Source organism: Equus caballus, chromosome 16 (assembly GCF_041296265.1).
Source record: "Equus caballus isolate H_3958 breed thoroughbred chromosome 16, TB-T2T, whole genome shotgun sequence".
Lineage (NCBI taxonomy): Eukaryota > Metazoa > Chordata > Mammalia > Perissodactyla > Equidae > Equus > Equus caballus.
Genome location: NC_091699.1, coordinates 50,363,975 through 50,389,880, shown reverse-complemented (window position 1 = coordinate 50,389,880; position 25,906 = coordinate 50,363,975). Strand labels below are relative to the sequence as shown.

Below are 25,906 nucleotides of genomic sequence, written 5' to 3'. Positions count from 1 at the left end.
CACAGCTTTGCATCTTCTCATTTTAAACTGTTGAAAACCTACTGGAGTACCAACCGTGCCAGGTTTTTGCAGTGACAAAGTCCTAAATTAATCTTCTCACAAGAAACAAAACAAAAGCTCTTCCTTCAGTCTGCCTGGAGTTCTTTTCAGTTTCACCTTGGGGCTGGCCCGGTGGTACACGGTTAGGTGCGCATGTTCTGCTTCGGATCCCAGGTGCGAATATGGCACCCCTTGGCACACTATGCTGTGGTAGGCATCCCACATACAGGGTGGAGGAAGATGAGCATGGATGTTAGCTCAGGGCCAGTCTTCCTCAAGAAAAAAAGAGGAGGATTGGGAGCAGTTAGCTCAGGGCTAATCTTCCTTGGAAAAAAAAAGAGAGAGAGAGAAAAAAAAGTTTCACCTTCAGTTTTGTCCTGGAGAAATAAAGCATCTCCAAAGACACAATGGACACCAGACATCCTCTAATTACACCCAATTAAAATACTGTTATACAATCATTTAAATAGGAATAGGGACTGATGGCCAAACAAAGAATGATTTATTGGCAAAAGCATTTACTGGGTTGAACCTGTAAGTACTTTCTATGTGGACATTAATCATCATCCTAATATCATTTTATATTTATTAACCCCTTTAACCAGGTTACAAAGCTCTGAAGGTATTTTCGGTACCTTAACTCACAATTCTTTTATTTCTGGTTCTCCTTTTAGAGAGGAGGAACCTTTGCCTCAAAGAGGGCAATAACTTGCCTAAGAGACCAAAGCTAGCAGGTGGTAGATCTAGGCCTGCTCTTTCCACAGCTTTCTCAAATTTAAACAAATCACTAAGGGGGATTTATTTCCAGAAAGACATGTACCAATACCTGGCAAAAATTACTGCGATTATCTTTGGCCTTGCTCATAACTTTCTCTTCCCAGGTGAGGCCTTAAACAGAAAGAACCATCTACTCAGAGAAAAATGCTGGTGAAGAGAAATTAATATTGAAATATTAATATTCAATAATATTTGAATATTATTTGAAGCATAATCAAACTGCTTAGGCATCTTCACAATATACAAACATTTAAGTCAGATAATCATTCTGTTTATACACAAACTAGCAAGGTGGCCCACCGCGCTTTTCAACATTAAACACAACAGGTATAGACAGAAGTTTGCAATTTTTTCAATAGCATAGAAAGATGCTTTAAAAGCCTTTATTATTAAAAAAAAATTTCTTTTTCCAAACTTAGTGACAATGTTTTAGCCATGAAACGTGTTAAGGTAAACAGGGCGATGGAAAATCACTGTAAACTTCACATTGTCAGGGATATGGGAGTAACACCAGAACAAATGGACTAAATGGCATATGCAGGCTTTGCCATGGAAGAGAGGCGAGGATAAATTAAAAACTGCCTGCCACATCTCTTACATGATACAGAAATATAGCAAGGAATCTATGGGCAAAAGTCCTGATGTGCTGTAGAATGAGCAGGAAATCTGCAAAGGCAGAAATACCCCTCCACTGCAGAGGGCATGTGCTGCTGCTTCTTCCGCACAGCTCTTCTCTCTGCTTCAGTCAGTGCCTCATCAGTGCATCCTCTCAGCCTCCACCCAGTCACCTACTTAACTTCCTTTCAACCCTTCCATCCTAGCACAGGTATCACTGACAATTAGGACACGCTCCTTTCTTAGAACCACATTTCTTTCCTTCAGAGTTTGGTTTTGTTTTTTTTTTACTTACACACTCAACAAGATTATTCATTCAACAGCTACTGGGCAGCTACTATATGTGACACTGTTCTAGGTGCTGGGCCACAGCAGTGAACAAAACAGAAACCCTGTCCCTCTCACGATATTTATCTTCCAGTGGGGAAAGTCAGACAATAAACAAGATAATTAAACCATACAAATTATAAAGTGACAAGTACCATAGATAAAATTAAAGCAGAAATGAAGGAGAAAAAAATGGAAGGGGTGCAATTTTAGATAAGACAGAGAAGGCCTCACTGAGAAGGTAGAGAGCCAACTGCTGGTATATCTGAGGGAAGAGCACTCCAGAGAAAACAGCTGGTGCTCAGAGCCCACAGCAGGGCCACACAGCTTGCTCAGGAACAGTAGTGAAGCAAATACCAGGGAAGCAAAGTTAGTGAAGGGGAGAATCAGGAGAAGATGTGGTCAGAGAGATGACGGGTATCATACGGTCTTGTGGTGTCTGGTAAAGACTTTGGCTTTCACTCTGAGATGGGAAACCACTGGAGCATTTTAAGCAAAAGAATAACATGATCTATGTACAGAACCACTCTGGATGCTTTTGGGAATATACTGTAGGGGGCAAACAAACAGGAGGAGGGAGACTAATTTGGGAAGTTATTGCAGAAGCCACGGTGAGAGACGATGGCTCCAATCAGGGAGAAAGCAGTGGGGGTGGTGAGAAGTAGTCAGGTTCCAGATATATTTTTCTGACAAATTGGATGTGGGGTATGAGAGAAAGAGAGGACAGAGGAAGCCAAACATTTAGCCTGAGCAAATAAAAGGACATTCTATTTCCACTTAATGAGAAGGGAGAACCAGGTTTGATTTTGTTTTGGTTTGTTTGGGGTTGGGGTGGGAGACCAGGAGCTCAGTTTAGGACATTTCAAGCTCTAATTTCAAATTTCCTTAGCTCTCATCCAATCTCCTCGTGGAATTTAACCAATATTACATCTGTTCTTACAATATGTTCCTTATAACTCTATTTAGCATTTAAGTAATGTTTACATATTTAAGTATTTCTCTCTGCAACTGAGCAAACTAGAACAAATCCACAAGACAGTTAATATATAGAGCATTACTTTAATTCTGCAGAGGTCTGTAGCGTACGAGACGGTTAATTTGAAAATCACCTCTTTTTTTAATGAGATAGCTTTTATTTATTTTTACCATTTTTGAGTGTACGGTTCAGTGGCGTTAGGTACATTCACACTTTTATGCAAATATCACCACCATCCATCTCCAGAAATTTTTTTCATCTTGCAAAACTGAAACTCTGTACCCACTGAAAAATAACTCCCCATTCCCCCTTACTCTAAACTTTTGGCAACCACTACTCTAATTTCTGTCTCTAAGAATTTGACTACTTATATACAGCACTCTCATAAAAGTGGCATCACTATTTGTCCTTTGCGACTGGCTTATTTCACTTATTATAATGTCCTCAAGGTTTATCCATATTGGACCACGTGTTAGAATTTTCTTCCTTTTTAAGGCGGAATAACACTCCACTGTATGTAAACACCACATCTTGTTTATCCATCCATTTGTCTATGGGCACATGGGTTGCTTCCACCTTTTGTTTTTTGTGAATAATGCTGCTATGAACATGGGTGCACAAATATGTTCAAGCCTCTGCTTTCAATTCTTTTTTTTTTTTTTTTTAAGATTGTTATTTTTTCTTTTTCTCTCCAAAGCCCCCTGGTACATACTTGTGTATTTTTAGTTGTGGGTCCTTCTAGTTGTGGCATGTGGGACGCCACCTCAGCATGGCTTGAAGAGCGGTGCCATGTCCTCGCCCAGGATCTGAACTGACCAAACCCTGGGCTGCTGAAGCAGAGCGCACGAACTTAACCACTCGGCCATGGGGCCGGCCCCCCTGCTTTCAATTCTTTGTAGTATATACCCAGAAGTGGGATTACTGGATCATACAGTAATTCCATTTTTAGTTTTCTGTGGAACTGCCATACTGTTTCCCATAGCACTTATACCATTTTATATTCCCACCGACAGTGCAGAAAGGTTCTAATTTCTCTATGTCCTCACCAACACTTGTTATTTCCTATTTGTTTGTTGTGTTTGGCTTTTTTTGGTGAGGAAGATTGGCTCTGAGCTAACATCTGTTGACAATCTTCCTCTTTTTGCATGAGGAAGATTGTTGCTAAGCTAACACCTCTGCCAATCTTCCTCTATTGTGTATGTGGGAAGTCATCACAACATGCCTTGATGAGGCAGTATGTAGGTCCACACCTGGGACCCAAACCTGTGAACCCTAGGCCACCAAAGTGGAGCGCTCAAACTTAACCACTGTACCACCTGGCCAGCCCCTATTTGATTGTTTTTTATAACAGACATCCTAATGGGTGTGAAGTGGTATCTCACTGTGGTTTTGATGTTAAGCATCTTTTCATGTCCTTATTTGCTATTTGTATATCTTCTCTGGAGAAATGTCTAAGTCCCCTGCCCACTTTTGATGGAATTGTTTGTTTTTATGTCACTGAGTTGTAGGAGTGCTGTATATATTCTGGATATTAATCCTTTATCAGATATATGTTTTTTGAATATTTTTTCCCATTCCATGGGTTGCCTTTTTGGTCTATTGATAGTGTCCTTTGATGCACTTTTAATTTTTATGTAGTCCTTTTAATTTTTATGTAGTCCAATTTAGCTATTTTTACTTTTGTTGCCTGTCCTTTTGGTGTCATATCCAAGAAACCATTGCCAACTCCAATGTCATGAAGTTTTTGCCTTATGTTTTCTTCTAAGAGTTTTATAGTTTTAGCTCTCATGCTTAGGTCTTTGATCCACTTTGAGTTAATTTTTGTAAATGGGATAAAAAGGGGTCCAACTTCATTCTTGTGCATGTGAAAATCCAGTTTTCCTAACACTGTTGAAAAGACTGTCTTTCCCCATTGAATAGGCTTGGCACTTTTGGCTAAAATCATTTGACTTATATGCAAAGGTTTATTTCTGGGCTCCTTATTCTATTCCTTGGTCTATATGTCTGTCTTTATGCCAGGATCACATTATTTCAATTACTATAGTATTGTAGATTGTTTTGGCTATTTGGGGTCCTTTGAGATTCCATATGAGTTTTAGGATAGATTTTTCTATTTCTACAAAAAAAGGTGGTTGGGATTCTGAGGAGGAAAAATGTCATCTTTTGAAAAAGCACTTTAAAGATTGGCACCTGAGCTAACAATTGTTGCCAATCTTTTTTTTCTTTTTGCTTTTTTTCTCCCCAAATCTCCCCAGAACATAGTTGTGTATTTTTTCAGTTGTGGGTCCTTCTAGTAGTGGCATGTGGGATGCCGCCTCAACATGGTCTGATGAGCGGTGCCATGTCCACACCCAGGATCCGAACCAGCAAAACCCTGGGCCGCCAAAGCAGAGTGTGCAAACTTAACCACTCAGCTATGGGGCCGGCCCCTGAAAAAGCACTTTAAATCTCCCTACCAGTGACTGACATTTCACCGTTTTTTTGGAAGCTCCTGGAAACTCATATTTGTAGTAATCATTTGTGTACATCCTCTTATCCACACCCTAGAATTTCTCACAAGGAATTAATCCTTGAACAATGTTAAAAGCATATAAAAGTTAGTTATATTATTCAAATTTCTCCCTTAAAACATTAGGATGAGGGCTCTAAAATATATGAAGCGAAAACTAAACTGAGAAACAGATAATTCAACAATGATTAGTGAAGACTTCAATACCCTACTTTCAATAATAGATAGAACAACTATCAACAAGGAATAGAAAACCTGAACAATACTATAAACCAACTCAACCTAGCAGACATTTTATAGAACACTCCACCCAAAAACAACAGAATATACATTCTTCTCAAGTCACATGGAACATTCTCCAGGACAGACTGTATGTTAGGCCACAAAATAAGCCTGAATATATTTAAAAGGAATGAAATCATACAAAGCATGCTCTCCAACCACAATGGAATGAAATTAGGAAATGACAACATGAAGTAGTTTGGGAACTTCAGAAATATGTGGAAATTAACAACATCCTAAATTACCAATAGGTCAAAGAAATCACAAAGGAAATTAGAAAATACTTTGAGATGAATGAAAACAAAAATGTAACACACCAAAACTTGTGAGATGCAGCTAAAGCAGTGCTTAGAGGGAAATTTATAGCACCTACATGAAAAAGGGGCAGGGGATTACCAATCAGTAACATCACCTACCACCTTAAGAAACTGGGGGGGGAAGAGAACAAACTAAACTCAAAGCAAATAGAAGGAAGGAAATAATACAGATTAGAGCACACATAAATAAAATAAAGAAAACTTAAAACCAAAAGTTGATTCCTTGAAAAGAGCCACAAAATAGGCAAGTTACTGACTGACTCAAATTACTAAATTCAGGAATGAAAGAGGAGACATCAACACTAATCTTACAGAAACAAAAAGGTTTCTATGGGAATACTAAGAAAAACAGTCAACAAATTATATAACCTAGATGAAATGGACAAATTCCTAGAAAGATAGAAACTACTGAAACTGATTCAAGAAAAAAACATTAGGATGGAAAATTCCCAAACTAATTTTTATGGTTAGTTCTATGGTTTCCAAAAATTAGGCTTGGGAATTAATTAGTTCCATGATAGATGGAATTCCTTCATATATCCTTGTATAGAATTCAAGGATCTCATTCCTTATAATAAGGCATCAATCTTTTGTTGAATTAACCTCTTGATTAATTGGACAGCTCTTGTGCCCAATCCTCCTTTAAAGTCCATCTTTTACTTTAGCTACAGCTGCAGCAGCCAGCTCCACGCAGGTGTGATTTGCCAGCACTTTATTTCAACCAAGCCAAAGTTTTCTGCCCCATACCATCTCTGATGCCAAAGACAAGACATCTGCAGAGTTAACCAATGAGAGATGGCAAATAATGAATAAATGCTACCCAGTTCTGTAACTCAGGCAGAAAATTCTGAGATGCATTCTACACAGCTCTTCAAAAGATCCCAATAGGATTAAGCTCCCTTTGTCCATAGCAGTGATTAAGTTAATCGTATTGGCTTTTCCTCTTTCCAATTTCACTTTTTCCAGTCTCCCACTCTGGTTTCCCAGGATCACTTCTCAAAATAAACTAGCTGCATGCAAAGCCCTTGCCTCAGCCTGCATTTTCTCCCAGAAAGCAGTGCCTAAGAAAGGCAGCTCCTTCTAACTGCCTTTCTGATGTTTAGTTAGCGCTTAAGAAGATCTAATGTGATATGACATATTGTGATAGAAAGAGAAACTCTAATGTGTTATACAAATGATAGTCATCCTTATTACTAATGAGATGTATTAGAAAAATCTGTTCAAGTCTAGATTCAGGTAAAAATACAAGATCAATTTACAGTAGCCGTGTGAATGTTAGCAGTTCTGTGAATAAAAATCCTCTGGTCTCTAATAGAGTGTACTGTATCTATAATGCTTTATTTTTTCTTAGAAAGGAGAATGTATTTATATATTACTTATGGAATTACAAATAAAAGAAAAAATAAAATATTCTATATCTACATACGCCTTTTGCTATAGTGTGGTGTTTCACTCCACAAAGAGAAACAAATCATATAAACAAAGTTATGGACTCACTCAAAGCTCAGGAAGAAGTTATTTTGTCTTTTTCAATACAAAACTCCAGTAGAAATTGAAATCAAATGGCTCACAGTATAATTAAAGTCAGTCCATGAGCTGGTTTCAAGGGAGTCCTAAACACCCTAAAAGTAAATGTAACATGCTGTGTTAATGGGTACACGTGGATTTTTCTAAGAAGTTCCGCATTTTTACCAGAAAACCATGAACCAAAAGAAACTTTAAGAAACATTAGGTGTGATATTTTACCAATGCGTCTCCAACACACAACTTATATCTGGAAAACGAAAGAAAAAAACTCAAGCTTGCTGTTTCCAACATTTGGGGAGGAGGCAGGGGGTCGCGGGCATGTCTTGCCGTATCTACATCTGGGAACACAGTGCGCAGCTTTATGCTTGGAATTCATTCATGAGTTATAATGCCAACTTATGGGTTGGTTGTAATAGCTGCTCAGAAACTCTAACGTTACAGATTTGTTTTGCTGTTAAGATTTCACATTTATGGTGCCTTAGAATTTTTCTAGCGCTAAATCCTTTGCATTCTCTCTGATGACACAAGAGTCAGTGATGAAACACCTAGGATATCTTCTGTGTCATGACATTCTAACAAAGCAGTTTTACTGTTTCACTGCTGGTACGACCAGAGGGACTGATATCACATCACATTTGGAACAGCTATCACAATAATAAGCCACCTACTCCAAACATAATGGAAATCACTAGTAACGCTGCCGTTCGTGGAGCACTTAGTGTACTGCATCCAGCCCCAAACAGCGTAAATAACAGTAATTTGCCTCCAAGGTAGCACAAAGGTTTAGTCCACAAATAATTTGTGGTTAAGTCTTGTTAAGTCTTCACTGTAATGGAAACAGCATTAATATAAAATCAAAGATAATCCACTTTTACACGACTTAGAAATGAAACTAACACTGTGCCTGCCCCACCAATCCTGTGTCTTTGCCCGGAACCCTCTCTAGCCTCCCAGCTCTACCATATTATCAGGTCAACAAGGGGGAAGAATTCAACATAGCCAGGTTTCATCTCACTTTCATCAAAATGAATATACTAATGAGATCCAAGAATTGTCCCCAACACCAAAAGCTTTAATCTTAGGGTACTTACAAGAAAGTTAGTAAGGATTGTGAACTATTATTTAAATTATTGTGCTTTATACCTGAGAAGAGATTATTAAGCTCTCTTAATAAAAGGAAACCTAAGAACATTAAATTGAGCTTTCTTAATAGAAGACATGTCTACCAAGCTAAAAAAAAGTCCTGTATGCTGTGCAAATTACCTTAGGCATAGAATGTTTTCAATATCTTAACTCAGCCAACATATTGCATTTGCACATCTATCTATTGTAAAGAAACACTCCTCAGAATGACTAGGCAACTGGGCATTCTGTTGAATGCTTCCCAGATACAGCATAATAGAGTATTAAAAAAATAATAAAGTTACAAAATTAAAATGTTACTGAATGTAACAGTGTTATCTGAGAATTCAGAAGGCATTTTAGGAAGACTGTGAACATGAATTTTAACTGGATTAAACTAAGCATATATGTAGTATTAGAAGGTATCTAACAATAATTGCCATGCCATGAAACTGTCTTTTGGAATAACAGCATATTGCCACTCTGCCAACTGTCTTACTCACCAGATGCTATAAAATATCAAATAGTCATTGGGATTTCTTAACTCTTACAGATTCTGGATAAAAGGGAGTTACTCTGAGAATAAAAAATGACAATGTAAGTGAAAGTGCCTGGCAAAAGGTAAAAAGCCCATACAAGTACAGAATGACTATGAGTGGGATTAGAAGCTTTGTTAGACTGAGAACTCATGCCTCAAGAGTCTTATTTACAAATCTCATGTCTTAGTCACCTTATACTTCAATAATTAAGACCCCAACCAAAATCCAGTCCGTAAGGTGTTAAAGATGTTTATTAAATTTATTTAGTACAATGATCACATTAAAATGTCCCAATATACAAACTGTTGAAGTCTAAAGTCACAAAAAATATAAACTTAGGTGCACGAACCAAGTTATAAAAATATTATTTAAAAATAAAATTCTTCTTCAACATTGGGCCAAGAAAGAAAAGAAAAAAAAGAGACAGAAAGAGAGATTACACATAAGAAACATAACATTTCAACAGAGCAACCCTGACCAGTCTGGTCACCTCCCAAGTGAGATACTGGGCAACTCAGGTGTGACCATCATGGCAACACAGCATTTCATTACAGGAGTGCCTACTTCATATGAAACTGTATGAGAAAGTTATTTCTTTCAAAATGAAATATCCAAGTGAAACAGAGAGAGCTAACAATATATACCAAATTTCAGATGGCTGCTAGTAGAAAATTTCAATTCCATAAAATCAAAAAGAAAATGTACTTAGAAAAAACAAATTTCAAACAAAAATATAACAAAATGGAAATAAAAGTGGAACAAATCAACGTCAATAATGAAGTGTGAGTGTTTGCCTTTGACCTCTGCCATAGCAGAATCACACCCAAGCTTCTCTGCCCACCTGTCACTTAGACAAGCTGCAGAGACTGGTTAGAAGTGAGAGAAAAACGTCAAACATAATTTTTAAAAGTTAGCACTACCAGTTTTGAAAAATTCCCTGGCAAAAAAAAAAAAAAAAAGAAAGAGAAGAGAAGAGAAAAAAACCCACAGAAAACCAAAAAGCATTAAATGACTGCACACCAAAGGGAAAGAGCTCTGTTTTACGTGATGGTGTGCTCTCCTATGGTAAGTTTTCATATTTTATCAATTGCTTAGAAGGTAAACATAAGCTCTTCCCTCTAAAATGTGTCTCCTTTATGGGTCTTCTCTCCAGAATCCATAGAAGGAATTCTTGGCAGAGAAACACCCCCTTATGACCAGATCCTTGTGACCAGAAGAGGGAAATGCTTCCTAAATTCCAGAAGTCATTGCAGGGACTCATTTCAAACTTTCATAATATTCTGATTTTTCCATCTCAAAAGTAGTTTTGTATCAGAAGATCTAAAACAACGTACATCTCAAAATCTTCCTCAGAACATAGTGCCATTTATTTAATTTAATCTGAAATAATTAGTAACTTGCCAATTATAAAAACCTGCATAATCAGTAAGAGGATAAAAAATTAAAAAGAATATTTCACATTTCAGATCTTAAACCAGAACTCCTCTAAGATTTCACAAAGTAGTCCATGGTTTATATTTTATTTCTAAAAATCCAATTAAAGCTTATCATTTCAAAAGTTCCATGGTACTTATCCCAAATGGTTGTAGATGTTTTAGCTATTAGTTTGGAAAAATGAGGAACGAGAATAAGACAGTTCCATTGAGACAATCCTCGGAATGTCTGGGTATAAACGCAAATGTCCATGGTAAAGGACTTGACACATGGGTCGTCATGTGTGATCCACCAATCCCACTGGCAGCCTGCAGAAAGGCATCTCCAGAGATCAAAGGAATACTAGATATTAATCCTGAACAGAGTTTTAGTTCAATCAGATAATCATTTCATTATAAATCTGATACGTTGGTTGTGGTTCTTCAATGTGTTGCAATTTACTTTCATTCTCATGTTGTTACATAAAAAGTTACTTTCTATCTGTATCAACGTCTCAGGCATTCTAACAATAAAGGATTCCATTTTCTTTAACATCTAGATTCTTATTTTCGTAATTCATGATTATGTTACGAAAGTAATTTTGGTTATAAAATTCCATACACAATAATAAGGTCAAATTTTCAGGAGAAAATAAGTGTAGACAAATAGATCATAATTTCATAACAGAAAGTTCCAGCCCAACTTGCAAATAACAAGGAATGATTTAATTTGAGGAAATACTTTTCAAAGTTTAATCAGAGCTATGCTTAATTAGAAAACTTTAAACTAAAATAGCTATCATTATTCAGATTTTAGTAAGGTGGAGAGAAACACCACCTTAGCATGAAAAGGTAGCATGAAAAATTACCCTTCCCTAAAAGCAAGCTCAGAGGAGGAAAGGGGAGGGAGAGGAAAAGGAGGTGCCCTGCAGTACTGGTGGACTCAATCCCTTTATGAAAGCACACATTCTCATTTGGTGTTACAACGTCCTGATTCATGTTGAAAATCTGAAAATCAAATGAAAAAAGGCCAACTAAAAATGTTTAAAGGAAAGAAAAATGTGAGATTGAATTAAATGATAAAATGAGTTTTAAAAAATAAGAAATAAAAGACATTAGATGATCTTCATAAAATATTAAAGTTAAAAAGAATTCATCTTTACTTTGTGCTCACAAAGGGAAAGGAGATTCCATCAAGCCCTGCAGAGCCCAAGAGGAAGCAGGTGGTTTGCTCAGACATCAGCAGAAATAGGCCCCGAAGAACTACACTCAGCTTCTTCTATATGGTGTCCAGGAAGGAAAAGCAAAGCTCTGCAAAATGCTGAAGGTTTTAGAAGTGTAACGGTGCTTAGGAAAGATCACTGGTCTGGTGTTGCCGCAGCCCCAGTGTTGAGAGACACGCTAGGCTTCTAGGAGGAGAAAAATAGAAAAGGAGGAAGAAGTAGGAAGGGGGGGAAAGGGCGGGAAAGCACAGGTCATTAGTAATTAGCACAAATTCAACATAGCAAGATGCTCATAAACTCTTTATATGCTATCAGTGGAGCTGCTCTGTTCTTAGGACTATAGATAACATTCTGAAGGAAAGAGAAATGAGAATTTTCAAAATGGCACTGAGCTACATACTCCAGTTAGTGATAGCCAAACGTGAAGTCACAGCATGCTCTAAAAACATGCACTCTTTGCCCCCTCCCTACTACCTTCCACTCCCAAGGAAACATGCACATTTTCAGTAAAGCATCTGCTTTATTATAGTCAGGAAGTCAAATTCAGAGTGCAAACATCTTCCTAAGTGTGCAAACTATATTCTACCCAAGGATAAAGACGTGTCCAAGAGCAGCAAGATCTGCTCTCATGTCGTCACTGGGCAGTATATCAACAGCTGGGCTCTTTTTTGCCACCAGGAAACTAGAATCTTGAAACAGTAAGAGCCAAGCTGCAGATTTTTCCCTTTCTTTTTTCCTGCACTATTAAGATATGGCAGTGGGAAGCAACTGCTACATAAAGTTTGAGTCTCTTCTGGTCATACTTGACATCCTGCTGGAGAAGAAACCTTCCTGGATGAAAATGTGGTCATCCACTCTTTTCAACTGGCTAATCAAATTAATCCCCTCCAAGCCCTTCCTTCCCCTGGCACTGCCTCCTGGTGAAAGAAAGTCGAATTTACTCATTTTTTAAAGTTCATGTTCAATCTTCTTCTCCTTTAATCATGGGGATATTTCTATAAATGTTTTCTTAAAACCAAATTACACAGACAACTTTGCTTTCAAAGCACGCACAGAAACAGTCACTACCACAAACGATTATCAAAAAAATTTCAGTTCATAAAAGTGGAAGATAAGGTGGCACTTCCGGTTGTTTCTAGCTTTTAAAGCAAACAGTTCCTAATTTATAAGTTGTTAATAAGGATGTTGACGCCACTGAGTAAAACTAACATTCATAACAAACTGAACCTAGTCATCAATAAATCTGAGGTACAAAGGTCATAGAAGAAAGAATAAATCCTGGAGTAATTTGCTATTACTAACAGAAGGCTTTTTGAAAGCCTTAGAAACAAGAAATCCTATGGTGGCTCAAGGAAAGGCTTCTCAAAGCTGAGGTTTGCATACAAGGAGAGAATAGAGCCACTGTACGTGTCGAATGCTTGCTTCCACTGCGGCGATATGAACCAAATGCTATGCCCCAGTTAAAATCACACTTGGCTGCAGAGAACAATGTGCTTGATCATCAGAAGTCTATTCATTTGGGTCAACAGTGTCAGCCTGACAACAACTGCAAATTAAGTGCAGTTATTTATAAAAATTCAGTATGATTCTCATATCAGTTACCTAAGAAAAGATTTACAAAGTACATCCCTGTGGACCCTGCTACTGCTTTGAGAATTTTGCTCACCACAGAACTGCTCACTGGGGACAGGGGGTTGGTGCCAGCCATGAGGTGGAACTCAGTGCTCGTTGATAGAATATCAAAGCCCTAGTAATGGACTAAGTTCAAGTTAGAGACAGATTTCAAGAGTAACAGTTAAGGAACAAATAAAGGAAAAACAGACTGAGGGCAAAAGAGAAAGGGAAGAACTTTTAACTTGTAGCTCACAGGTTTCCTAACATTAAGCCATGGAAAATAAACTAGGTAAAGTGTGCATTCTGAGATAAGACCTACCTAAAGAATTGTAGTAGACAAAGCCCTCCAATACATCATATTTTGATGATGATTATTCTGCATCTATAAGCATATTTTTTAGCTTGATCTAGCTCTTGTGTGGTACAACTACAACAAATATTCAAAGAACATCAAAGGAAATTCATTCTTCTATTTCCACTGTTGGAGACGTTATGAGGCAGATGCCCCGAGTTTAAATAGTACATCCAACAAGAACAACCAATATCCTTAGAAATAATCCATATGCTTCTACTAACAATCCTCTTCAAAGGAGCTTATCAAGGTGTTTGCTGTGACTGCTTCACCCACACTTTTGGGGAATCCTGGGAACCACTTACCTATAGTATCATTCCCTTCTATTCCGTGATCACCATTGGCTAGCACTGCTGGTTTAGAAGATGGAGTACCTGCAACAACCACAAAGAATAATTACTCATTTTGACACATAGAAAAATGAAAAACAGACCTAACTACTGTCTAACTTAGTAAAATTTTTGTCACTCTTTACAGCATTAGCTTAAAACAGATAAAAATCTGTCGAGAATTTAAAGATCCAATAAAAGGAAACCCAGAAACATAGAACAGAACTAACGTCATTAATTTCTACGGTGCCCAAGCTCTGTTAAGCACCACAACTATAGGAGAGGCCTTCCTAACAGCAAGCCAAACTCTTTTCTGTCCTGTAAATTGTCAAAGATTACCATTATATTCAATAAAACCATCATGAAGCACCACAAGTACGGTATCTTATTCAAATCAAATGCTCCAAGGACACAGGGCCATTTAAAACAACCTCCACATAAAAAGTCCAGGGCACCATCATTGCTCCCACACTTGAGGATTACATGGAGATCACCAGCAACACTTCTGGGAACAGATGACCTTTTTAAAAAAATTTTATGCTATTCTAATAGAGTATAGTTGTGTCTCATTCCTTAATAACTAAGGATGTTGAGCATCTTTTCATGTGTTTATTTGCCATCCCTTTATTTTCTTTGGTGAACTGAATAGTCAAATTTTTTTTACTACTTTTTAATTGGGTTGCTTATTTTCTCATTATTGAGTTTTGATAATTCTTTATATATTTTGAATACCAACTCTTTATCAGATGGGTTTTGCAAATATTTTCTCTCAGTCTATAACTTGTACTTTCATTTTTTTAACTGGGTCTTTTGAAAAGCAAAAGTTTTAAACTTTGATCATTTCTTCTTTCATGCTTTCGGTGAGGCATCTAAGAAATCTTTGCCTAACCCAAGGTCACAGGATTTTCTCCTATGTTTTCCTCTAGAAGTTTTATAGTTTTCAAATTTAGGTTTCACGTTGAGGCCTATGATACATTTGGAGTTAAATTTTGTATATGGTGTAAAACATGGATCTAGGTTCATATTTTTGCATATGGACATCTAACTGTTCCTGTATCATTTGTTGAGAAGACTATCCTTATTCCATTGAATTGCCTTTGCACTTTTGTTGAAAATCAACTGACCATATTACATGTGAATCTATTTCAGGACTCTCTTCTGTTCCACTGACCTATAAATCTACCCGTTTTGCCAATAACACACTGTCCAGATTACCGAATTTCCATAGTCTTGAAATGAGCGTCATGTAAGTCCTCCAAATTGGGTCCATTCCAAAATTGTTCTTACTATTCTAGCTTCTTATAAATTTTAGAATCATTGATTTACACAAAAATCCAGATGGACTCTTGACTGCAACTGCATTGACTATGTTGATCAATTTGAGGATGTACAACATTTTCTGAAAGGCTCTGACTATATCTAACATTTCAGCAAACTGTCCAGCTCTGCAGTCAGCCTGCCAAGCTAAGAGTGTCCTACAAATCACTCTCAAGAACCTCACAGAGATATTTTTCATAAGACAAGTGAAAATCTAGAATGTATGCCACAAAAATATAAAATGTAAGATTTTACTCTGGAAGACAAGAAACTACACTGTCCAACCTCCTGGCTCTCACAAATACAAGGCAGAAATCTTTCACACAAACTCATCGAAAAGATCATTCATTCTGTTATCTCAGATAACAGAGGAACAGCTAAAGAGGATAACCTAAAAGAACAAGGCAGACCAAAAAGAAAATATCAATTAACTGGAAGAAGAGAGAAATAAAGGAGTGAAAGACAACAGACTTTCATTACATACCCACTATGCACCATACACCATGGCAGGGCTTCACATATTATGTTTTACTTATCCAGAGGGCTGCCAAATATGGGATACAACATATTTGATACAAATAAATTCCCTTTTACCCTCACACATAAGTTTATAAAATTTATTCTTCCTTGCTCAAGAAAGAATGCATATTTTAAAAAATCTGCCTCATCTTAAAATGCAGATTGCAAATAAATAAAATAAAATGCAAATTACAAAAAATGATACCATCTTATGACCATGAGAGTGATAAATCTTTTTAAATTTTGATAATAGCCAGTTTTGGCAAAAGTGTAGGAAAATAGGTAATCTGATACACCACTGGGGGAATCTAAATTGGAATGACGTTTTTATGAGACAATTTGGCAGTCTATCAAATTTCAAATACCTGTTTAACTCAACAAACCATTTTAGGTATGTAGTTCAAAGAAAGACAGAAAAGCACACAAAAATGAATGTAAAAAGGATGTTTACTATGGCATTTTTTAAAAGTAACAAATGCCCACCAACAGATTCACTAACCTGTGAAATAACATGCAACTATTAAAAGAAATAGGTAGCTCTTCATGTATTGATAGGGGAAGATGTCAAGAAACCTTAAGAAAAATTAAAAGCAAATATGGCTTAATAGCATTATAAAAAACAACACACACACAAATAATCAGAAAAAATATGAAAGAATATAGACCAAACACCACAGGTAACTGCTCAAGAATGGAGTGTGGGGAAGCAGAGACAGAGATAAAAACAAAGACTTTCACAGATATATAGTCTTGTTTTAATTGAGTACTTTAAAGAATTTAAAGAGTGGATAAAGACAGCCGACTGAAGCACATAGGTCAGCCTCACTATACTATCACAAAGACTTAAAAAACAGCAGAAAAGACTGCTTATTCTATCCTCAGTGGACCAGAAATTACAAGAAATATCCAAGAAAGTGAAAGCAAATATGACCACACTGAAGGAGAAATCACAGTCCAAAGGCAGCACAGGAAAGCAGAACTCCAAGGGTACTGTAAGCTTAGAGACAGCAGAGATGATGGGACTCCGTTAAAAGCTGCCAGGCCAGGCCCAACTTCCTCCACACTTTCCTTCCCCTGCCCCACAACAGTCAGTTTTGTGCCAACTACCAGATGGGAGCAGAGAATGAACGCTCTGACACAAGAGGAAGCCAACTCATTGGGTGCCCAGTGATACCCAGAGGAGCAGGGAGCCCCACATTCCACCTGGCAGCACTGCTGCATTTCTGCCACAGGCAGGTGGTAGAAAACAGTCATGCATCATAGGGAATCTCAAATAGACAGTATTGCCAAATAGCTGAAGAAAACTACTACCAAAAGATAAAGGCACCACATTCAAAGAGAGTAAGCATCACCCAGGGAAACAATGTTGATATAGCAAATAGGAGACTTTTAAAAAGGGATATGTCATTTCCCTCAGAAAGATAAAAGAAAATATCACACATCCATGAAACAAGAGCAAGCCCCTAAACAAAGTGAATTATCTAATGATTCAATAACAAATCCTTTCCCAGGTTAGACAGTTTCTAATTCTTTGCTTTCATCACAATTTAAAAAAAGTCATAATGAAGTTGTCACCTGACAGAACATTGAAAATGATTTTTAGTAATAATGAACTATAGAATTCTTGGCATATTACTCAAAGAATTGATGACATTGCCATAATAAAGCTTCTATTCCCACATATTTACCTACGTGTATAAGGTTTTGGGTCATTATGTCTATAAAAACAATAGAATAAAAATTGATAAATCCTGTTTCATCCTACCAAAAAAACATTTACCCACAAATTCATGATCTAATCAAGACAAATAACAGATCTTTGACACCCGCAAATCAATGTGACACATCACATTAACAAAACGAGGAATAAAAATCATGTGATCTCAACAGATGCTGAGAAAGCATTTGACAAGATCCAACATCCATTTATGATAAAAACTTGCAATAAAATGGGTATAGAAGGAAAGTATCCCAACATAATAAAGGTCATATATGACAAACCCACAGCCAACATCATATTTAATGGTGAAAAACTAAAAGCCATTCCCCTGAGAACAAGAACAAGACAAGGGTGCTCATTCTCACCATTCCTATTCAACATAGTACTGGAGGTTCTGGTCAGAGAGATAGGGCAAGAAAAAGAAGTAAGAGGTATCCAAACTGGACAGGAAGAAGTGAAACTCTCATATGTGGACAACATGATTCTATACATAGAAAACCCTAAAGAATCCACCAAAAAACTATTAGAAATAATCAACAACTACATCAAAATGGCAGGGTACAAAATCAACTTTAAAAATCAGTTGCATTACTATACACTAACAATGAACTAGCAGAAAGAGAAGTCAAGAATACAATCCCATTTATAATGGCAAAAAAAGAATAAAATATCTAGGAATAAATTTAACCAAGGAGGTGAAAGATCTATACACTGAAAGCTATAACACATTATTGAAAGAAATCGAAGATGACATAAAGAAATGGAAAGACATCTTCTGCTCATGGATTGGAAGAACAAACATAGTTAAACTGTCCATACTATCTAAAGTAATCTACAAATTCAATGCAATCCCAATCAGAATCCCAATGACACTCTACATGGAAATATAGCAGAGAATCCCAAAATTTATACGGAACAACAAAAGACTCCGAATAGCCAAAGCAATTCTGAGAAAGAAGAAATCACAATCCCTAACTTCAAAATATACTACAAAACTACAGTAATCAAACAGCATGGTACTGGCATAAAAAAAGACACACAGATCAAGAGAACAGAATTGAAAGCCCAAAAACAAAACTACACATCTATGGATGGTGAATCTTCAACAAAGGAGCCGAGAACATACAATGGAGAAAGGAAAGTCTCTCCAATAAATGTTGTTGGGAAAACTGGACAGCCACATGCAAATGAATCAAAGTAGACTATTATCTTACACCATATACAAAAATTAACTCACAATGGATTAAAGACTTGAATGTAACACCTGAAACCATAAAACTCCTAGAAGAAAATATAAGCAGTACAATCTTTGACACTGGCCTTAGCAGTATCTTTTCAAACACCATGTCTACTCAGGCAAGGGAGACAAAAGAAAAAATAAATGGGACTACATCAGACCAAGGAAAGGCAAAGGAAATGACGAACAAAATGAAAAGACAACCCACAAATATTTCTCAATATTGAGAAAACATCTGCAAATCATATATCTGACAAGAGGTTAATTTTCAAATATATAAAGAACTCATATAACTCAACAACAAAAAACAAACAACCCATCAAAAAATGGGCAGAGGATATGAACAGGCATTTTTTCAAATACAGATATACAGATGGCCAACAGGCACATGAAAAGATATTCAACATCATTAATTATTGGGGAAATACAAACAAAAACTACAAAGAGATATTACCTTACACCTGTCTGAATGGCTATAATTAACAAGACAAAAAATAACAAATGTTGGAGAAGATATGGAGGAAACAGAACCCTCATACACTGCTGGTAGGAATGCAAACTGGTGCAGCCACTAGGGAAAACAGTATGGAGATTTCTCAAAAAATTAAAAATAGAAATAGCATACAATCCAGCTATCCCACTACTGGGTATTTATCCAAAGAACTTGAAATCAACAATTCAAAGAGATTTATGCACCCCTATGTTCCCTGCAGCATTATTCACAAGAGCCAAAACGTGGAAGCAACCCAAATGCCCACCTACTGATGACTGGATAAAGAAGATGTAGTATATATACCCAATGGAATACTACTCAGCCATAAAAAAAAGACAAAATCGTCCCATTTGGAACAACATAGATGGACATTGAGGGTATAAGGTTAAGCAAAATAAGCCAGACAGAGAAAGACAAACATTGCATGATTTCACTCATTTGTGGAAGATAAACTAACACATGGACAAAGAGAACAGATTAGTGGTTACCAGAGGGGAAGGGGGTTAGAGGATGGGTGAAAGGGGTAAAAGGGCACATACGTATGGTGACACATAAAAATTAGACTATTAGTGGTGAGCATGATGTAGTCCATACAGAAACTGATAAATAATAATGTGCACCTGAAATTACACAATGTTGTAAACTATTATGACCTCAATAAAATAAGTGAAAAAAAAATAACACTCTATTACCACATTAAAAAAAACTTTCAATCAAATTCAACTTTTATGGTTAGTGATAATTTATCAAAAATTGTAATATATGTGATCAACTATGTACTACTAGTAACTGTGGTAATAAAGTTCTTCTGAACCAAGTTAATACTTAAGAGTCTTAGGGTTACAGAAACTTTTTAAGTTAAAATTTACATACATATTTTGTTATAGAAACATGAAAACAATCAAGAAAAAACCTTTCAAGTATAAAAATATATTACATTAGGATAAAAGTCTATGAGAGACATAGAATACAAGTAAGAGTTCAAGGAATCCAAAGGAGGATTTACATTTCCAATGATAAAGAACAGCTTGTTCATGCATTTTTAAAATAGATGATGGGAATAAAAATGCTATATATTTAAAAGCATTTGGATCTGTTTTAAAAGAGTGATATTAACTCATTTTTATGGAGCAAAAGTAAAACATTCTGAAAATTACAGGCTTTTCAGCTATTTAAGCCTTTGCTAAAAAAACTTAGATGCCAACTTAAAAATGTACAAAGGGGACAAAAATTTTCAGAATTCTCATATAGGTATGTGACTAAAGTTTCAAGACTGTCACTTTAGACCAATGCCGAAGTTACAAAGAATAATTTACACATACTGATAGAAAATTTTCCAAGACATAAAGTAAAAAGAATAAGTTATAAAAAAACAATGCATATGATTTGATCCTATTTGTTTAAAACTAAAGGTCATAAATTTCTGAATTTATGTATGTAAATACATAGTACATAATCTTAAAGCACTCCTCTTGAGAAATAAATAGGATTAAGTGAGAGTCAAGGGAGATTTTCACTTATCTGAATTTTAAATTTTTAAATAAAATTTTCATTTTAGAATAGTTTTAAATTTACAGAAAAATTGTGATGATAGTACAGAGAGTCCTATGTACCTATACCCAGTTTCCCCTATTAAGAAAAACTGGCTGGCTGTTTCTAAAACAAAGGCAGATTGATATACCACTATAAATTCATCATTACCAACCTTTACTTGGCCTAAATGTTTCTTGTCAACTCATTCTTCCACATTCTGCAATGTCTATTCTAAACCACCCCTGTTCTCCTCAAACCTCCAACCCCTTCCACCCCCATTTCTCAGCATATGACCTCGCCTCTTTCAAAGAAAATATGAACTCCCGTCAGAAGAGACTTCCTCCACTCTCTACCACCACATACAGAAACCTAAAGCATCTGCACTGAAGCTCTCCTCATCTCTATACCTGTGCTTTGGATCTCCATTCCTTCTTCCCAAAGACAAGATTCTTGTTCTCCATCTAGTGTTGAAATCAGATAAGCATCTCACTCCTCTCAAATCTCACAACTCTTTATTTGCTCTTTTCTTCTGGCATTTGACTATCTTCTCTATCGAACTGTTTGGGTTCATTTTTTTTTTCCTTAATAACATAGTGGTCTCGATAAATATTTGCTTATAGAATGAATGAATGATTGGAATAAATGTGATTGCCAATGTGTGTGTGGAATGGCAGATGGGACATAAGGAGGGAGAGTGCAAACGAAAGAACTCCAAAGTTAACCTAAAATTTCTAAAAACAAAGCAAAGTATCAGAGTTTGTACTTTTTTTTTTTTTTGAGGAAGATAAGCCCTGAGCTAACTACTGCCAGTCCTCCTCTTTTTGCTGAGGAAGTCTGGCCCTGAACTAACATCTGTGCCCATCTTCCTCTACTTTATATGTGGGACGCCTACCACAGCATGGCTTGCCAAGCGGTGCCATGTCCACACTCAGGATCTGAACCGGCAAACCCCAGGCCACCGAGAAGCAGAACGTGTGAACTTAACCGCTGCGCCAACAGGCCGGCCCCAGAGGTTGTACTTTTTTTTTTTTTTTTTTTTTTTTTAAAGATTTTTTTTTTTATTTTTTCCTTTTTCTCCCCAAAGCCCCCTGGTAGATAGTTGTGTATTCTTCGTTGTGGGTTCCTCTAGTTGTGGCATGTGGGACGCTGCCTCAGCGTGGTCTGACGAGCAGTGCCATGTCCGCACCCAGGATTCGAACCGACGAAACACTGAGCCGCCTGCAGCGGAGCGCGCGAACTTAACCACTCGGCCACGGGGCCAGCCCCGAGGTTGTACTTTTAAAACACTTTAATTTTCTAATTTTCTTCACAAACAGGGAAGTTTTGTTTTCATAATCAGGGGTATAAAGCTACTAACAGAAGATTTCAAACAAGATCAATACCAGGAGACCCTGAGTCATGTGCTATTTCCTTGTTTTCACTACCAGAGATGCAATCTACACGAGGGAGGGAGGAATACTGCTGTGGTTTCACTGAGAGATCATAAACAAAGATGTCTGCACCATTTCCAGAGTAAGCAATTTGACTGTAAGAAACAAACGTTCCTCCCAACTCACTTGGAGCCTGTGCCTAAGAACAACAGAACTTTCCTATCTGAGGGAAAACGGTTTGAAAAAACAAAAAAGGACACAGAAGATAGCTGGGTTAGGATGATGGTTTATGGGTAGAATGTTGTTTCTTTCTTTATCTGTGCCCTATTCAGCTCTCAGAATTTCTCAGCTACAAAAAGAACCTAACAAATTGACCTCTTCTCAAGGGGTGACTGCTTTTCTTTTACACTAGGGTATCATTATTATGAACTACCACTGTTAGAACTATTTTTCTCTTCTTTTCCAAAAAGAAATTTAGTTAAGAGTATATTTTCTTTTTTTTTTTCCTGCTTTATCTCCCCAAACGCCCCCTGTACATAGTTGTATATCTTAGTTGCAGGTCCTTCTAGTTGTGGGATGTGGGATGCCGCCTCAACGTGGCCTGACGAGCAGTGCCATGTCCGCGCCCAGGATCCAAACCCTGGGCCGCCGCAGCGGAGTGCCACGGAGCCGGCCCCAAGAGTATATTTTCAAATCAAAGTCAGAAAACAATCTTTGCAAAAATGTCATGAGACTATTTTTGTGTGTGTGTGTGAAAAAGATTGTCCCTGAGCTAACATCTCTGCCAATCTTTCTTTATTTTGTATACAGGAAGCTGCCACAGCATGGCTTGATGAGCAGTGTACAGGTCCGCGCCAAGAATCCAAACTTGCAAACCCAGGGCGGCCGAAGCAGAGCACGCAAACTTAACCACTACGCCACCAGGCGGCCCCTCATATGACTTTTTTATGCATAGATACAAACTTCCCCAAATATAACAAGACAATTAACAGGGTGTTAAGGCTTGGATATTTACGCCTGCCTAAATAAATACCTACCACTTTGGTTTGTAGACATAATTGCTTGTTAGTCTGCACATTAACATAACCTAAGCCTGAACAAAATGATTTCAGTTCAGTTTAACAACAAACAAAACTATTTCAATTCAGTTTAACAAGCAAAAGATTGTACATCTGCCACAGACTGAGAGCAGTGATCTCTCTTTAATGTAGATCTGACCATGTTTCTCAGTCCCCTCAGAGTTCCCCATAGAGAGACTGCATGATCTCACTCAGTGTGCTTCTCCATGGTTCTCTCTTGTCACTTGTCACTTTAATCTTTCGTTTCTTACCACTGAGCAACCTGAGGTTGCTGGTACACTTTGACCTATTCTATATCTCTCTGCTTTTGCTAAATGTGTCATTCTGCATGGAATATAAAAAGAAACAAAATATTATTCCTACTCTATAGTAGCTTAAGTGTGAGACAACAAACAGTTTCATTATGACCTTACAAGTGCTATGAGAAAGGAAGGCCCAGGGAAGAAAGGCACTTACCAAGGGGAAGATGAAAACAGAGAGGCTTGTGGTGAGGGGGCAGAAGGGAGTCGGGATGAAAGTCAGAGAATGTTTTTGGAAGGTTACATCTATATTCAATCTTAAAGAATTGCAGAAGATCATCTTTAGTCAAAGCTTTAAATATCATCAACCTCCAGATTCGTATCTCCCACCCAGAACTCTCCTTTGAACTCCAGACTCTTTCATCTAGCTGCCTACTGCTCTTCTCCACTTGGCTATCTTCTCCACTAACAGATAACTCACACTCAACATATCCCAAGCTGAATTTCTTATCTTCCCTTCAAAATCTACTCCTTTTACAGCCTTCCCAATCTCAGATGATGGCAATTCCTTCCCTTTCAGTTGCTCAGGCCAAAACCCTTAGAGTCATCCTGGATGCATCCTTGGCAATGTAAAGGTCTTGTACTGTAAAAGGAGCAGTTTGGGTGGCATGGCATGGCTTAAAGTCCGATAGGACTGGGCTCAAGAGAGAATGAGAGGAAAGGAATTGGAGAAAGGTAGTAGATACATCTTTTTCAAAGAAGGAGCAGAATAAAAAAAAGTAGATGAGATGGACATGGGGTTGAAACAGGATGTTTTTTAAGTGAAGGAAAAAAATGAGGGTATGTTTGATGCTGATGAATGACCTAGCTGAAAGAGAGGAACTGATGATGCAGGAGACAGAAAAAACAATTGCTATGGTAGTGCCCTTGAGTGAGAGAATGAGCAGTTCACCTACAACAAGAGTAACAGCAGAGCAGGGGGGAGGGCGACAGGGGTAAAGGGGCACAAATGTATGGTGACGGATAAAAACTACACTATTGGTGGTGCATATGATGCAGTCTACACAGAAACTGATAAATAATAATGTACACCTGAAATTACACAATGTTATAAGCCAATAAAATAATTTTAAGAAGATACATTAAAATAAAATTTTATTTTTCCTTCAATAGAAGGAGTTTGTTTAAATTGTTTACTTTTTAAATGTTAGCAAACCTTGCAGAAAAGCAGGTCATCTGAAAATTTTATAGGACTGTTTATTTTGTTCTGGCTAGCAGAAACCTAAAATACACAAAGAGCAAGATGTTGAGGAAAATGATTCTTAATATGGACATCTATTTCACTTATCAATTAATTACTTCAACTTTTCCTGCCTTTAATAAATGTTTATGGAGGCATGATGGATTTTTCATTATCTACACTGTGGTGATGTTTCATAGTATACACATAAGTCATAACTTACCAAGATGCATATTTTAAATATGTGCACTTTATTGTATATCTAAATAAAGATGTAAAAATATACATACTAACAAAAAAACAGTAGCAGAGTAAAGGGCATAGACAAGGCAGGTTAGAAGGAGATGTGTGGGGGGACTATGGAGAAGTTCTCTTCTGATTGAGTCTATTGATTCTCTGTTCTAAAGGACATCAACTGAGAATATGAACAGGAGAGCAAGTGCTAGAGGTCTGATCAGAGAAGGGAAAATGTGAAAACAGTTGTCTAGGAAAGCGAAGACTTTACAAATTCATATGAATTAGCAGCAGAGCCCTCAAGTTCATGTTCTTTATGCAAATGACTCATTCATATTCCTGAACATAATATTTATATGTCTAATATTTCTGACTTTTGAGTTACATAAGTGAATATTTAATTATGAAAAATACTATCTAGGAGATATTAAATCAAAAAGAAAGTATGCATTCATGAAGATGGTATGGTTTCATAGAAAGAACATGGGGTTTAAAATCAGAAGATCTGGGTTCATGCTGTGAACATGCAACTTCCTTGTGCTTTCTAAGCCTTAATAGCCTCACCTAGAAAATGGGAAAATATCTACCTTCCATGGTTACCATGAGGACTAAATGCAATATTGGAGGCAGTACTGTGTCAACTGTACTGTGTTAAGTAAATGTTAACAACTGTTATTATTCTTATTGTTATTAACTGTAGATCGATCAACTATAGATTGATTAATCTATAAACCAATTATAGATAACTATAAATTGATCACTAAACTACAAAGTAACCTTGTTAAGAACACTGACATTAATTTACTCTTGCTGGGGCTGACCCAGTGGCCAAGTGGTTAAGTTCGTGAGCTCCGCTGCAGGCGGCCCAGTGTTTCTTTGGTTTGAATCCTGGGCGCGGACATGGCACTGCTCATCAAACCACGCTGAGGCAGCGTCCCACATGCCACAACTAGAAGGACCCACAA

The 25,906-nt window shown here is 37.1% G+C and overlaps 1 protein-coding gene across 50 annotated transcripts in view; it reads right to left on the bottom strand.

The window, feature by feature from the left end:
- MAP4 (microtubule associated protein 4) overlaps nt 1-25,906 on the bottom strand; it is a 186,869-nt gene that overhangs the window by 80,642 nt on the left and 80,321 nt on the right. For all 50 annotated transcript variants that reach the window (XM_070237762.1, XM_070237764.1, XM_070237774.1 and 47 more), the window contains one exon: nt 13,937-14,005. In XM_070237762.1, the coding sequence (XP_070093863.1) occupies nt 13,937-14,005 (69 nt within the window). The remainder of the gene's footprint in view (nt 1-13,936; nt 14,006-25,906) is intronic.